Source organism: Mobula hypostoma, chromosome X1 (assembly GCF_963921235.1).
Source record: "Mobula hypostoma chromosome X1, sMobHyp1.1, whole genome shotgun sequence".
Classification (NCBI taxonomy): Eukaryota; Metazoa; Chordata; class Chondrichthyes; order Myliobatiformes; family Myliobatidae; genus Mobula; species Mobula hypostoma.
The window spans coordinates 18,711,736-18,727,859 of NC_086128.1; the positions used below are offsets into that span (position 1 = coordinate 18,711,736).

The 16,124-nt window shown below is 44.8% G+C and overlaps 1 protein-coding gene across 2 annotated transcripts in view; it reads right to left on the reverse strand.

Annotated features, from left to right (window-relative positions):
• LOC134340478 (aryl hydrocarbon receptor-like) overlaps positions 1–16,124 on the reverse strand; it is a 169,469-nt gene that overhangs the window by 14,555 nt on the left and 138,790 nt on the right. The window contains exon 11 of one of the 2 annotated variants that reach the window (XM_063037787.1): positions 13,079–13,859. The exons of the other annotated variant lie outside the window; for it this stretch is intronic. Coding sequence (XP_062893857.1) covers positions 13,704–13,859 — 156 coding nt within the window. The 3' untranslated portion in view covers positions 13,079–13,703. Of the gene's footprint in view, positions 1–13,078; positions 13,860–16,124 lie in introns of those variants that run through there. 2 annotated transcript variants of the gene reach the window in all.

Here is a 16,124-nt window from a genome sequence, read left to right on the forward strand (position 1 = left end):
ACTCAGGTTGGAGTAGCAATACCTTATATTCCGTTTGGGTAGCCTCCAACATGATAACATGGACTTTGATTACTTGAACTTCTGGTTATTGCCCCCCCCCCCCATCCCACTTCACCATTACCCATTCACATTTCCCTTTCTCACCTTATCTCCTTACCTGCCCATCACCTCCCTCTTCCCTTTCTTCCATGTTCTTCTACCCTTCCGTATCATATTCCCCTTCTCCAGCACTTTATCTCTTTCACCAATCAACCTCCCAGATCTTTACTTCACCCCTTCCCCCTCTCCCAGTTTCATCTATCATGTACTTCTTCATTCCACACCCCCCCCAACTCCTTCCTACTCTGACTTCTCATCTTTTTTTTCTCTAGTCCTGTAGAAGTGTCTCGACGCGAAACGTTGACTGTACTCTTTTCCATTGATGCTGCTCAGACTGCTGAGTTCCTCCAGCATTTTGTGTGTGTTGCTAAGTATTACGGGCAGATTGTCTGAAAAGTGTTTGTACAGGGACAATATGACAAATGTTGCTCTTGTGACCAGTGAGAGCCTTTTTTAAATGCTCTAAAACTCACAGCAGGACGTAAGCCTGCCTTTCAAAAACACAAGATTCCTGCATGTATATCTGCAAATGATTATACCCCTCCATAGATGCTACCCGACTTGCTGAGTTCCTCCAGCATTTTGTATGTATCCTGCATTTTCATTTTGGTTGGAGAGGAAGCACCAGCAGCATCAGAGAGTTGGGAGAAGCCTCTACTAAGATTGAAGCAACCCCTCTTTTTTTCTGGTTGAAAGATGTACAGAAATGGCCACACATGGCACTAGAGCAAACTGTGCTATAAAAGGAAAAAATGTAAATGTTTAAAATATGAATTTAACAAACTTGTCTTTGAATTAATCCCATATTTCACATCCTGGGCCTGTTATATTTTAACAGGAGAGCTATTTCTATTGGAGCTTTTCTCCCACTATTGGAACTGCAGGACTGGATGTGGATGAAGCATAGTGGAAGGTGACAATTACTAACTTCAGATACGCAGCTTCCCCTCTGCCTCATTTCTCTCTCATCCTGGCCTATGGAGCTGCTCCTACACCCACCCCTGCCCTCATCACCCTGTACTTTGCTCCTCCCCCATGCACTCCTCCCACTGGGTCCTCTCCCCCACCCACTCCATCTGTCCATCACCCACACACTCCTCCCACTGGGTCCCCTCCCCCACCCCCACCCACTCCATCTGTCCATCACCCACATACCCCACACACTGGGTCCCCTCCCCCACCCACTCCATCTGTCCATCACCCACACATCCCTCCCACTGGGTCCCTTCTCCCACCCACTCCATCCCTCCGTCACCCACACATCCCTCCCACTGGGTCCCCTCCCCCCCCTCCCCCACCCCCACCCACTCCATCCGTCCGTCACCCACACACCCCTCCCACTGGGTCCCCTCCCCTCCCCTCCCCCACCCACTCCATCTGTCCGTCACCCACACACCCCTCCCACTAGGTCCCCTCCCCTCCCCTCCCCTCCCCCACCCACTCCATCCGTCCGTCACCCACACACCCCTCCCACTGGGTCCCCTCCCCTCCCCCACCCACTCCATCCGTCCGTCACCCACACTCCCCTCCCCCACCCACTCCATCCATCACCCACACCCCCCTCCCACTGGGTCCCCTCCCCTCCCCTCCCCTCCCCTCCCCTCCCACCCACTCCATCCGCCCGTCACCCACACACCCCTCCCACTGGGTCCCCTCCCCTCCCCTCCCCTCCCCTCCCCCACCCACTCCATCCATCCGTCACCCACACACCCCTCCCACTGGGTCCCCTCCCCTCCCCTCCCCTCCCCTCCCCTCCCCCACCCACTCCATCCGTCCGTCACCCACACACCCCTCCCACTGGGTCCCCTCCCCTCCCCCACCCACTCCATCCGTCACCCACACCCCCCTCCCACTGGGTCCCCTCCCCTCCCCTCCCCCCCCACACACTCCATCCGTCCGTCACCCACACACCCCTCCCACTCGGTCCCCTCCCCCACCCACTCCATCCGTCCGTCACCCACACACTCCTCCCACTGGGTCCCCTCCCCCACCCCCTCCATCTGTCCGTCACCCACACACTCCTCCCACTGGGTCCCCTCCCCCACCCCCACCCCCTCCATCTGTCTGTCACCCACACACCCCTCCCACTCGGTCCCCTCCCCCACGCACTCCATCTGTCCATCACCCACACACCCCTCCCACTGGGTCCCCTCCCCCACCCACTCCATCTGTCCGTCACCTACACATCCCTCCCACTGGGTCCCCTCCCCCACGCACTCCATCTGTCCATCACCCACACACCCCTCCCACTGGGTCCCCTCCCCCACCCACTCCATCTGTCCGTCACCTACACATCCCTCCCACTGGGTCCCTTCCCCCACCCACTCCATCTGTCCGTCACCCACACACTCCTCCCACTGGGTCCCTTCCTCCCTACTGTTCCCATCTGCCCTGCTCACCTCCACTATTTGATTCGATGTTCCACCTTCCTCTCTTAACAGATCCCAGTATTTGCAGCCTATTGTCACCTCCACCTCTCACCTCTCAGCCTTGGTCACTATCTCCACTCTCCCCTCTGCCGATCGCCCCTCCTCATCTGGATCCACCTGTCACTTGCCAGCTTTTATCCCACCCATTCGCCTTATCTCATCTCCCCTCTACTCTTTCAGTCCTGATGAATGGACTCAACCTGAAATGTCGATTGTCCATTTCCCTCCACAGATGCTTCTGATCTTTTGAGGACCTCCAGCTTCTTGTCAGTTGCACCAGATTCTGGCATCTATAGCTCCTTGTACCTCACACAAGAACTCCACTTTTCTAACCAAAATCTGATGAAGCTTCCAGATGTGGTTCCTGCCTTTTGGAAGTTGGCAGGATACAAATTGCCAAGCACTACAAACATTGAAACAACTGTCTAAGGCTGAGTGGTACAACTAAACCCACCAGCTACTGGTAAACCAGGACACAGCAACAATGCCAGTCTACTGCCCAAAGTTGTTGTCGAACAACCACTCAGGAAAGCTTACTCACACACCACCATCACATACTCTGCACTCCAAAACAGCCAGAAGACACTACAGCACAGAAACAGGCCCTTCAGCCCATTTAGTCCATGCCAACCTGTTTGTTCTGCACCATCCCATCCACCTGAACCTTGACCATATTACCCTCTGTGTGAAGAAACTTCTCCCCATCTCAACCCTGGTTGGCCTACCGTGTATCTTCAGGCTGTGACACCTGGTTCTGGACTTGCCCACCATTGGGCCAGCCCACTCCTGTCAGGGTTTTAAAGGTTTCAACGTGATCCCCTCTCATTTTATCAAACTCTAGTACATACAAGCAGTGGTTCCAAACTCTCTTTGTAGATCGGCCCTGCCATCCCGGGAATTAATCTGGTGAATCTTCACTTGACCTCTGGGATCAAGAGACCAAAACTCGGCACACTGCTCAGGGTGTTGTCCCACCAGTGCATATGACAACAACCCGCTTCCCACCCTGGCTTGCTGCTGTACTCAAATCCTCTCACAGAATGTCACCATACCATTAGCTGCCTTAACCACCTGCTATACCTTCATTGGCCAGTGTACAAGGACACCCAGGCCTCACTGCACCTTCCCTTTACCCACTCCCTTGCCATCTGCATTCCTGTTTTCAGTAAAAAGTAGGTAACCTCACATTTATCCACATCAGTCTATACTTACCATGTCCTCTCCAACCCATCCCAATCACCCTGGAACCTTTCTGCATCCTCCCCACAACTCACACTCCCACCCAGCTTTGTGTCATCCACATGTTACATTTAAATCCCTATCCAACTCACTAATATATATTGTGAGTAGCTGGGGTTTGAGTGCAGAAGCCTCCGTTACCCCTCTGGTCAGCGCCTGCCACTGGGAAGAGAACCATTTATTCTGATTCTTTGTTCTCTGTCTGCTCAGTGGTCTGTCTAAGACCATAAGAGCTGAGCTAGGCCATTCGGTCCATCAGTCTGCATCAGTAGTTTCCCTCGCAACCCCATTTTCCTGCCTTCTCCCCAAAATCTTTGACACCCTTACTAATCAAGAACCTATCCACCTCCCAATGACTCACCCCGCACAGCTGTCTATGGCAATGAATTCAACAGATTCACCACCCTCTGACTGCAGAAATTCCTCCTCATCTCTGTTCTAAAGGGATGTCCTATTCTGACGCTGTGTCCTCTGGTCCTAGACACTCTTACTATTAGAAATCTCCTCTCCATAACCACTCTATCAGTATTCGATAAGTTTCAATAAGATTCTCCCCTCATTGTTCGAATTCCAGTGAGAACAGGCCAGAGTCATCAAACCCTTAGATGTTAACCTTTTCATTCCCAGGATCATTGTAGTAAACCTCCTCTAGACCCCTTCCAATGCTTGCACATCTTTTCTTAGACAAACAAGAGAAAATCTGCAGATGCTGGAAATCCAAGCAACACATAAAATGCTGGAGGAACTCAGCAGGCCAGGCAGCATCTATGGAAAAAAGTACAATCGACATTTTGGGCTGAGACCCTTTTGCAGGACTGGAGAAAAAAAAAAGATGAGAAGTAGATTTAAAAAGGTGGGTGGGGGGAGGGGAGAGAAAACCACTAGGTGATAGGTAAAACCTGGGAGGGGTGGAAGGAGGGATGAGGTAAAGAAATGGTGAAGTTGATTGGTGAGATGAGGTGAGAGAGGAAAAAGGGGATGGGAAATGGAGAAGTGAGGGTGGAGTGGGGGAGTATTACCAGAAGTTTGAGAAGTCAATGTTCATGCCATCAGGTTGGAGGCTACCCAAACGGAATATAAGGTGTTGTTCCTCCAAATTAAGCGTGGCTTCATCGCGACAGTGGAGGAGGCCATAGATGGATATATCGGAATGGGAATGGGAAGTGGAATTACAATGGATGGTCACTGGGAGATCCCGCTTGTTCTGGCAGACAGAAGATGGATGCTCGGCAAAGTGGTCTTCCAATCTACGTCAGGTCTCACCGCTATACAGGAGGCCACACCAGGAGCACCAAACACAGTAGATGACCCTAACAGACTGGAAGGTGAAGTGTCGCCTCACCTGGAAGAACTGTTTGAGGCCCTGAAAGGTAGTGAGGGAGGAGGTGTAGGGGCAGGAGTGGCAGTTGTTCTGCTTGCAAGGATGAGTGCCAGGAGACAGATCAGTGGGGAGGGATGAATAAACAAGGGAGTCATGTAGGGAGCGATCCCTGCGGAAAGCAGAAAGTCAGGGGGAGGGAAAGATGTGCTTGGTGGTGGAAGTTTCGGAGAATTATGCGCTGGACATGGAGGCTGGCGGGGTGGGAGGTGAGGACAAGAGGAACCCAATCCCTGGTAGGGTGGCAGGAGGATGGGGTAAGAGTAGACATGCGTGAAATGGAAAAGATCCTTTCTTAGATATGGGTCTTAGTCCAGTTACCCCCATCCCACCTACATTAATTTTGCACACTATTCTCATATGTGGGACCTTGTTGAGAGCATTCTGAAATTCCAATTGCCCCACATCAACTGGTTCGCTCTCTCTCATTCCCTCCACTTGATACATTTTCAGAAGATTCCAGTGAATTTGACAAGTATGGCTTCTCTTTCATAATTCCACACTGGCTTTGTTCAATCTTGTTACTGTTTTCCAAGTGCTTTGCTATTCTGTCCTTAAATAATGGACTCCTGCATTTTCTCACTACCCAGGAAGCGAACTGGTCTCTGATTCTCCCAAGGAGGTTCTGGTGAGCCACGTTCCTGGACACCAGTTCCTTTTGTTTCAATCTCGGTTTATGCTAGTTCGACCAACTGGATAGCTGTGCACTCTCCAGGACTACCCTTCACCATGCTTTTTGATATTCAGTACACAGTGAACTCGGTGCATGTGGAAACAGTCGAGTCTCACTTCCTTTTGTCGAGTCAATAAAAGCCAGGTTTGGGGCCTTTATTTCTGCCTCTTGCAGCTGCCATGCTGACAATAAGTGGCCTACTGTTGACCCTTCTGTATCACGATCACATTGAGACTCAGGATATACTTGCTCAGCCGGTATCTAGACTATTCAGTAAAACCATGAGAAGTTTATTTTGTAATACTCTGTCACTTTGGTCTCTTTTAATCTTGCAATGTGTCACAATGCTGAAACCTCATGTCCTGCAGCACAAAAGTTTTCCTTCAGCATAGGCAACCATGCCTCTCCCTTATTTTATATCTTTCTATATTGCCACTTGACATAGAAAGAGGTCATTCTGCCCATAAAGTCAATGGTGGCTTACAGTACAATTCCACTCCCCCACACACTGATTCTCCCTGTAATGTATTCCCATCAACTACCCCCAGATTCTACCACTCACTTACACACTAGGGGCAATTTCCAGTGCCCAATCAACGCACACATCTTTGCGATATGGGAGAGAATCAGAGCACCCAGGGGGAAACGTTATGGGAGGGAACATGCAAATATTTCCAAATCTTTATCCCATTTTAAAATTTCTCATTTACTCTACAGCGTGCCTCACCCTTGTAATTCTGAACATTTGGCACCTGATGGGCCAAGTGGCTTCCTTTTGCACTGTCAGTGACTTTATTAAGATCTCTTAAGCAAAATAATCCTGGGATTAGGAGGAAATAATCATATAAAGCAAGTACTGTTAATCCCACACATTAGCTGCACTGATATCACCTCACAAAGATGCTCTTTTAGCTTCACCGATCCATTGGTCATTCACTTTATAAAATTAAGAACAAAAAGCCACATTGCAGAGCATAGAAAGGACTGGTACCAAAGAGAGTTGGTAAAAAGTATCAAGTGACAATTTGGGGGCACTAAGTTTAGACTTAGAAGTAATTAGTTATATTTACCAGAGAAGAATGTTCATTTGAGCTGGTCATCCACAGATTACAGCAGGAGTCATTATTAGAGTCATAGAGAAGACAGCACAGAAACAGGCCCATCAGCTCATCTAGTCCATGCCGAAACACTTAAACATTTACCCCAATGACCTGCACTGGGACCATAGCCTTCCATATCCCTACTATCCATGTACCTATCCAAACTTGTCTTAAACATTGAAATCGAGCTCGCATGCACCGCTTTTGCTGGCAGCTCATTCCACACTCTCATGACTCTCTGAGTGAAGATTCCCCTCATGTTCCTCCTAAACCTCGTCTTTCACCCTTAACCCATGATCTCTGGTTGTAGTCCCACCCAACCTCAGTGGAAAAAGCCTGCTTGCATTTACTCCTATCTATACCCCTCAAAATTTTGTAACCTCTATCAAATCTCCTCTCAATCTTCTACGTTCTAAAGAATACAGTCCTAAACTATTCAATCTTTCCTTATAACTCAGGTCTTCCAGACCCGGCAACATCCTTGTAAATTTTCTCTGCACTCTTTCAACCTTGTTTCCATCTTTCCTGTGGGTAGGTGGCCAAAACTGGACACAATATTCAAATTAAGCCTCACCAATGTCTTATAAAACATATCATCTTCTATGTGGCTTTTTGTTCTTAATTTTATGAAGTGACTGACCAATGGATCAGTGAAGCTAACAGAGCATCTCTGTGATATGTTTATGAAGGCCAATGTGCCAAAAGCTTTCTTTACGACCCTATTTACCTGCGACGCCACTTTCAATGAATCATGTACCTGTATCCCTAGCTCCCTTTGTTCTACTAGACTCCTCAGTGCCCTACCATTCTCTGTGTAAGACCGACCCTGGTTGGTCCTACTGAAGTGCAAAACCTCACTTGTCTGCATTAATTTCCACCTGCCAGTTTTTAGCCCATTTTTCCAGCAGATGCAGATCCCTCTGCAAGCCATGATAGTCGCCTTCACTGTCCATTACACCCCCAAACTTGGTGTCATCCACAAATTTGCTGATCCGGTTAACCACATTATCATCTAGATCATTGAAGAAGGTGACAATCAACAGAGGACCCAGCACTGATCCCTGTGAAATTCCACCAGTCACAGGTCTTCAGTCAGAGAGGCAACCATCTACTCCCATTCTCTGGCTTCTCCCACAAAGCCAATGTCTAATCCAATTTACCATCTCATCTTGAATGCCGAACAACAGAACCTTGTTGACCAGCCTCCTACGTGGGAGCTTGTCAAATGTATTACTAAATTCCATATAGACAACATCCACTGTCTTGCCTTCATCCACTTTCCCAGTATCGTCTTAGAAAAACTCTATAAGTTTGGTTAGACATGATCAACCGCACACAAAGCTATGCTGACTATCCTCAATCAGCCCATGTCTATCCAAATAGTTATATATCCAGTCCCTTAGAATACTTTCCAATAACTGATACAAACTCATTGGCCCATAATTACCCGGTTTCTGTTTAGAGACTTTCTTAAACAGCTGAACAACATTTACTATCCTCCAATCCTCTGGTACCTCTCCTGTCGCTAAAGATGTTTTATACTCTGGAATTTAGAAGGCTGAGAGGGGATCTTATTGAAACATATAAGCTTATTAAGGGATTGGACATGCTGGAGGCATGAAGCATATTCCCGCTGATGGGTGAGTCCAGAACCAGAGGCCACAGTTGAAGAATAAGGGGTAGGCCATTTAGAGCGGAGTTGAGGAAAAACTTTTTCACCCAGAGAGTGGTGGATGTATGGAATGCTCTGCCCCAGAAGGCTGTGGAGGCCAAGTCTCTGGATGCTTTCAAGAAAGAGATGGATAGAGCTCTTAAAGATAGTGGAATCAAAGGTTATGGGGATAAGGCAGGAACTGGATACTGATTGTGGATGATCAGCCATGATCACAGTGAATGGCAGTGCTGGCTCAAAGGGCCGAATGGCCTACTCATGCACCTATTGTCTATAAATATCTCAGTAAGAGCCCCGGAAATTTCTGCACTTGCCTCCCCTAGGGTCTGAAGGAACATCATTGAAACCCAAAATGTTCACAAGTAGAAAATACAGTCCCAAATGCAGTTCCCACCTGATAGAAATTCCTGCAGTCTCCCCAGTGCTTGTCTGGCTCTTCCTGACTCAGAAGTTTGCCAGCTGAGGAGGACCTGTGTGGAGATCCATCTCGTGCAAATTCTTCTTGAACCTATCGGTAAACTAATCCCCAACCCTCCCACCTCCATATCGTTGCACCCCAACACAATAACATACATAGTCCCCACTCTCTATCAACATTCCCCCTTCTCCCTTCTCCACCAAATGTTGAGTTTTGATGCCCCCACCCTACCCCACTGCCACTCCCTCAATCAGAAGAATGGAAAAGCAAGAAGGACATTTTTATCCAGTCTATTGCAAACAAGGGAAGTCAAAGCTAATATAAAAACAAAAGAGGCATACAACAAAGCAAAAACTAGCAGGAAGATAGAGGATTGGGAAGCATTTAAAAACCAACAGAGAGCAAATAAAAGAAACATTAGAAGGGAAAAGATGTAAGCAAGCTTGCAAACAATAGCAAAGTATATAGTAAAACTTTTTCAAGTACGTAGAAAATAAAACAGAGACGAGAATGGATATAGCACTGCTGGAAAATGAGGCCGGAGAAATAATAACGGAGAACAAAGAGATGGCAGATGAACTAAATGGGTATTTTGCATCAATCTTCACTGTGAAAGACACCAGCAGTGTGCCAGATGTTGTGGTGTGTGAAGGAAGAGAACTGAGTGCAGCTACTATTATGACTATCGCCCGGTAGCACTCACATCTACAGTGATAAAATGCTTTGAGAGGTTGGTCATGACTAGACTGAACACCAGTCTCAGCAAGGACCTGGACCCATTGCAGTTTGCTTATCGCCACAATAGGCCAACAGCAGATGCAATCTCAATGGTTCTTCACACGGCTTTAGACCACCTGGACAACACAAACACCCATGTCAGGATGCTGTTCATCGACTATAGCTCAGCATCTAATACCATCATTCCCACAATCCTGATTGTGAAGTTGCAGAACCTGGGCCTCTGTACCTCCCTCTGCAACTGGATTCTCGACATATCCTCCTTGCTGACAATCAACACTGGCACACCCCAGGAGTGTGTGTTTAGTCCACTGCTCTACTCTCTATATACACATGACTGTGTGGCTAGGCATAGCTCAAATACCATCTATAAATTTGCTGACAGTACAACCATTGTTGGTAGAATCTCAGGGTGGTGACGAGAGCGCGTACAGGAGCGAGATATGCCAACTAGTGGAATGGTGTCACAGCAACAACCTGGCACTTAACATCAGTAAGACGAAAGAGCTGATTGCGGACTTCAGGAAGGGTAAGACGAAGGAACACATACCAATCCTCATAGAGGGATCAGAAGTGGAGAGAGTGAGCAGTTTCAAGTTCCTGTCTGTCAGGATCTCTGAGGATCTAACCTTGTCCCAACATATTGATACAGTTATAAAGGCGGCAAGACAGTGGCTATACTTCATTAGGAGTCTGAAGAGATTTGGTATGTCAACAAATACACTCAAAAACTTCTATAGTTGTACCGTGGAGAGCATTCTGACAGGATGCATCACTGTCTGGTATGGAGGGGGTGGGCTACTGCACAGGACTGAAAGAAGCTGCAGAGGATTGTAAATTTAGTCGGCTCTATTTTGGGTACTAGCCTACAAAAAGTACCCAGGACACCTTCAAGGAGCGGTGTCTCAGAAAGGCAGTGTCCATTATTAGGGGCATCCAGCACACAGGGCATGCCCTTTTCTCACTGTTACCATCAGGTAGGAGGTACAGAAGCCTAAAGGCACACACTCAGCAATTCAGGAACAGCTTCTTTCCGTCTGCCATCAGATTCCTAAATGGATATTGAACCCTTGGACACTACCTCACTTTTTAAATATATATTATTTGTTTCTGCACGATTTTTAATCTATTCAATATACGTATAGTGTAATTGATTTACTTATTTATTATCATTTAATTTTTTTTCTTCTATATTATGTATTGCATTGAACTGCTGCTGCTAAGTTAACAAATTTCACAACACATGCCGGTGATAATAAACCTGATTCTGATTCTGTCACAGGGGAGAAGCTGAAAGGCCTACAGGTACATAAGTCACCCGGACCAGATGAACTGCACGCTAGGGTTCTGAAAGAGGTAGCAGTAGAGATTGTGGTGGCATTAGAAATGATCTTTCAAAAATCATTGGACTCTGGCATGATGCCAGAGGACTGGAAAATTGCAAACATTACTCCACCCTTTAAGGAGGAAGGCAGCAGAAAGGAAATTATAGACCAGTTAGCCTGACCTCAGTGGTTGGGAAGATGTTGGAGTCAATTGTTAATGATGAGGTTATGGAGTGACACAGGACAAGATAGGACAAAGTCAGCATGGTTTCCTTAAGAGAATCTTGCCTGACGAACCTGTTGGAATTCCTTGAGGAGACTGGGGATTCTTTGAGGTTTCTTTGGGGATGCGGTGGATGTTGTATATTTGGACTTTCAGAAGGCGTTTGACAAGGTGCCACATATGAAGCTGCTTATCATGTTAAGAGCCCGTGGTATTACAGGAAAGTTACTGGCATGGTTAGAGCATTGGCTGATTGGTAGGAGGCAGCAAGTGGGAATAAAAGCATCCTTTTCTGGTTGGCTGCCAGTGACTAGTGGTGTTCCGCAGGGGTCAGTGATGGGACCACTTCTTTTTATGCTGTATATCAATTATTTAGATGATACAGATGACATGAAGATTGGTGGAGGAGTAGGTAGTGTTGTGGAAACAGATTGGCTGCAGAAGGGCTTATACAGATTAGGAGAATGGGCAAGAAAGTGGCAAATGAAATACGATGTTGGAAAATGCATGGTCATGCACTTTGGTAGTAGAAATAAATGTGCTGACTATTTTCTAAATGGGGAGAAAATCCAGGAATCTGAGATGCAGAGGAACTTGGGAGTGCTTGTGCAGAACACCCTAAAGGTTACCTTGCAGGTCGAGTCAGTGGTGAGGAAGACAAATACAATATTAGCATTTATTTCAAGAGGTCTAGAATACAAGAGCAGGGATGTGATGCTGAGGCTTTATAAGGCACTGGTGAGCCTTCACCTTGAGTATTGTGAACAGTTTTGGGCTCCTCATCTATGAAAATATGTGCTGGCATTGGAAAGTGTCCAGAGGTGGTTCACAAGGATGATTCCGGGATTGAACTAGTTATCATATGATGAACTTTTGATGAATCTGGGTCTGTACTCGTCGGAATTTAGAAGGATGAGGGGGGGGATCTCATTGAAACCTATTGAATGTTGAAATGCCAAGACAGAGAAACGTAAAAAGGATGTTTCCCATGGTGGGGGAGTTTAGGACAAGAGAGCACAGCCTCAAGATAGAGGGGAGTCCATTTAAAACAGAGATGCGGAGAATTTCTTTAGCCAGAGGGTGGTGAATTTGTGGAATTTGTTACCCCAGGCAGCTGTGGAGGTCAGATCGTTGAGTGTATTTAAGGCAGAGATTGATATGTTCTTGATTGGACCCTGCATCAAATGTTACAGGGAGAAGGCCAGGAACTGGGGTTGAGGAGGGGAAAAAAGGATCAGCCATGATTGAATGGCAGCGCCATCTCGATGGGCCAAATGGCCTAATTCTGATCCTACAGCTATGGTCTTATGGTCTAATAAATTTGGGCCGCAGTCACAACTAAAGCTTCACACCGCTAATGAGTGCAGTAGGTTTTCTGGGCAGATGTACCTCAATTCGAGACTGGCATAGGACTTGTAGGATTTAATGGGAAAAAGGACATTCAGTGTGAGCTGATCTTAAATTGAAACAGAATTTATTTTCAATACAAAAATACACTCATAAATCAGAGGAGTTTTATATAAATTATTTGAAAATACATTTTTTTCTTAAGCACTCTGCTCTCACTTCTTTGGCCTTTACATTGCCTTATTTGAATTATTATTTAATTCAATTGTTTCTTGTATTAAGTGAACAGACTTGAATTACTGGAAGCAGCTATATTTGCTAAATCTGCAGACTTTCCTAGCATACTCCAAGTTTACTGCAAATATTCATTTTAAGTATTCATCCACAATGCAATGAGGTGAGACGTTCATTCCTTGCTAATTAACATCTATCGTAACTGGAAACTCATTTTGGCATGGAATATTTCACTAAAACTATAATAAAGATACTCTGCTAAAACTGGTGTGTGTTTTTACTATACATAACATATTATTACAAGTTTAGGCCATACCTCTCTCTTGGGTACAGTGATGCACTCCACTCCCATAAATAATCTGAACATCTTTAACTCAAGGGTGTGCCAGTGTTGGCAAATATCCCCTATGTATAACTGGAAGCTCTAATGATAAAATTCCACTGAGATTTAAGCTAGATATTCATGTCTTTTCTCACTTGCCTTTTTAAAAATTTAGAATAACCCTAATACCACTATCCTTGATACAAATCAGAAGCTTTTCTTCAAACCAAATACCTACAGAGAGCAAAATTATAATTACTCATTCAATTATTGTGTGTTTATGCATAATAATAAAAAAACACCCTCACAATTAATGAAAAATTGTCCTTAGCTTATAAAAGTCAATTCTAATTATAGTCCTCTATGTTAATTTTCCGGGCTGTGCAAAATCTTGGTTTTGGAGCTTTCTGTCTCTTCATTTTTGGCCACTGAATTATAGGAAAGATGTCAACAAAATTGAGAGAGTACAGAGAAGATTTACTAGAATGTTACCTGGGTTTCATCTCCTAAGTTACAGAGAAAGGTTGAACAAGTTGGGTCTTTATTCTTTGGAGCGTAGAAGGTTGAGGGGGGACTTGATAGAGGTGTTTAAAATTATGGGGATTGATAGAGTTGACGTGGATAGGCTTTTTCCATTGAGAATCATTTCCGATTCCTAGCATCTGCAGTAAAAGAATGAGATTACACATACATAGTTCATATTTAGTGCCAGATGTTAACTGGACATCATTAATGACTGTTAAAAAGAGTACTTGTACTACTGAATAGCCGAGGCAGATGCAGAGCCGTCCGCAATGCAAAAGCAGTGTCCCAAGATGTGCCAACGATGAGGCTGTCAGTGATATATAATTTCAACAAACTCAGAAGGCAACATCTGCCCTTCACCTAAAGCTATAGCGCATTTGCAACTAAATGACATTTCTCACAATTAGTCTTAGCTTTATTCTGGCCCATGATCACTGAAATACAGTATATTCTGTTTAATGTCATATATCACAGTGATTACAAATACAGTGGATTCCAGTTAATTGGGCCAACAGTTAATCGGAGCAGCCACTTATTTGGGACAACTCAAAGAACAAAAACGAATCAAGAAAATAGCTGGGATTTCTTTCATTTATATAGGACACTGTGCCAGTTAATTGGGGCAGGAGATTGTTGGCGAACATTTTCTAAACTGCGACAGTCTCATGCATGTTTGGTGGGCGTTAGACACTGCACCATGCTCAGAGCGAACAGTTTTTAAAATAGCGGCACTTGCATGTTTGTGTTCAAAAAGCAGTGATTTTTTTTGTCATTGATAGCTGGTGAGAAATAAGCAGTACAACAATTCAGAACTGTTTTTGCTCACTGTGGTTTCGAGCATTCAGGCTTGGAAATGCAGAAACAGCCGAGAGTGAAAATGAAATGATTTTGTGACTTCAACAAGTTAGGTACTACGAAGAATGTGAATGTATCAACAATCATCTTGAATGTTACAATTAAAATGAAGATTTGGAGGATGGAATCATCAAAAGCATTGTTTGAAGGCAGTCTGCTATTTGCACTAGGTGTCTACGCTGATTTTGTTCAGTCAACCAAAAGAACGCGGCTGCATACACTGGATTAATTCCTCAGTAATAATAACACAAACTAACACACAGCTTTATAGTATTGTAGTAGCACTGGTAGTGTTTTTTTCTGTATTTTTTAAAAATATGTAATTTGTTTCTCAGTTAAACGGTAGTTTATCTCTTTTTATACCTTATTAACTATTTCCATGAAACTTTGGCTAATTGGACCAAGGTGCACTGATCCTATTGTGTTCCAATGAACTGAATCCAGTGTATAAATGCTGGAAGTAAAAACCATGGACAAATGTGATTACACTTGCATGAGCCAAGGAGTGCCATCTTCGTAATAAAATTGATTCCCTATCCACAAATACTGCCTGACCAGCTGAGTGTTTACAGGAAGTTGTTTTATTTCAGGTTTTCATAAACTTCTGCTTCCACTAGATCTTGCTTTTATAGTTTCCTATTGAATAATCTCTGTGGTGTCCTTTGCAAAGAGAACAAGGAACTTCATGCGTTGCAAGCTAACCCCTGCTTTGTTCAAGTTGAAATTTGGCAAAATACAAGTTATATATTTCTATCCATATTAAATTAAAATGCAAAACGGTTTTCTTATTAAAATAGAAAAATCAATGTTGGTATTTTTGCTCTGTCAGTTAAATCAATTTATGGCATCAACGTGGTCCATTTCCACTGGCTAAAATTTAGAACACAAAATGTTACTACGTAGCTATTGAGTAGTCACAACTGCCACTTGCAACCTTGTTAGATAGCTTTTCTGTTCAATGTCAGAGGGATATAGAGGGATGTAAAGCAATAGTCAGTTGGACCTATGTTCAAAGAGTAATAATACTATTCAATACAAAGAAATTTAATTCATTTGGCAGCTTCAAAGAATTATATTTGAAAGGGTCACACATCTCAGTGAACTGACACACTAGGTATTATTTATTGGGTTTTTATGTCTGTTCGTACTCTTATTGTCATAGTAATCTAGCCGCATTCTGGCTTGCTGCTCAGTTGTGTGCAAGCTGCAAAGTGACTGTCTGTCACCAAAGCTCCCTGAGAAAAGTCATTCATCATGAATGTACTCCAAATTCTGTATATAAATGCAGCATCTAATTTGTGCGGAGGAAGTTCTTGCAAATAATGATAGGATAGATGGTGAGTTAACCTGCATTGGCAGCATGGGTTGCAGGAAAAAAAATCTAGTGCATTAAGAACTTATCTCAGTTCTCCTTTGATTTTACATTAACATATGGGTAGAGGGGGTTTGGTTTACTACCCTATGGAAAGATGACATATTTGACAGTGCAAAGTTCCCCGAGTATAGCTCTGGAATGTCAGTCAGTTACGAGCTGAAATCTCTAAAGT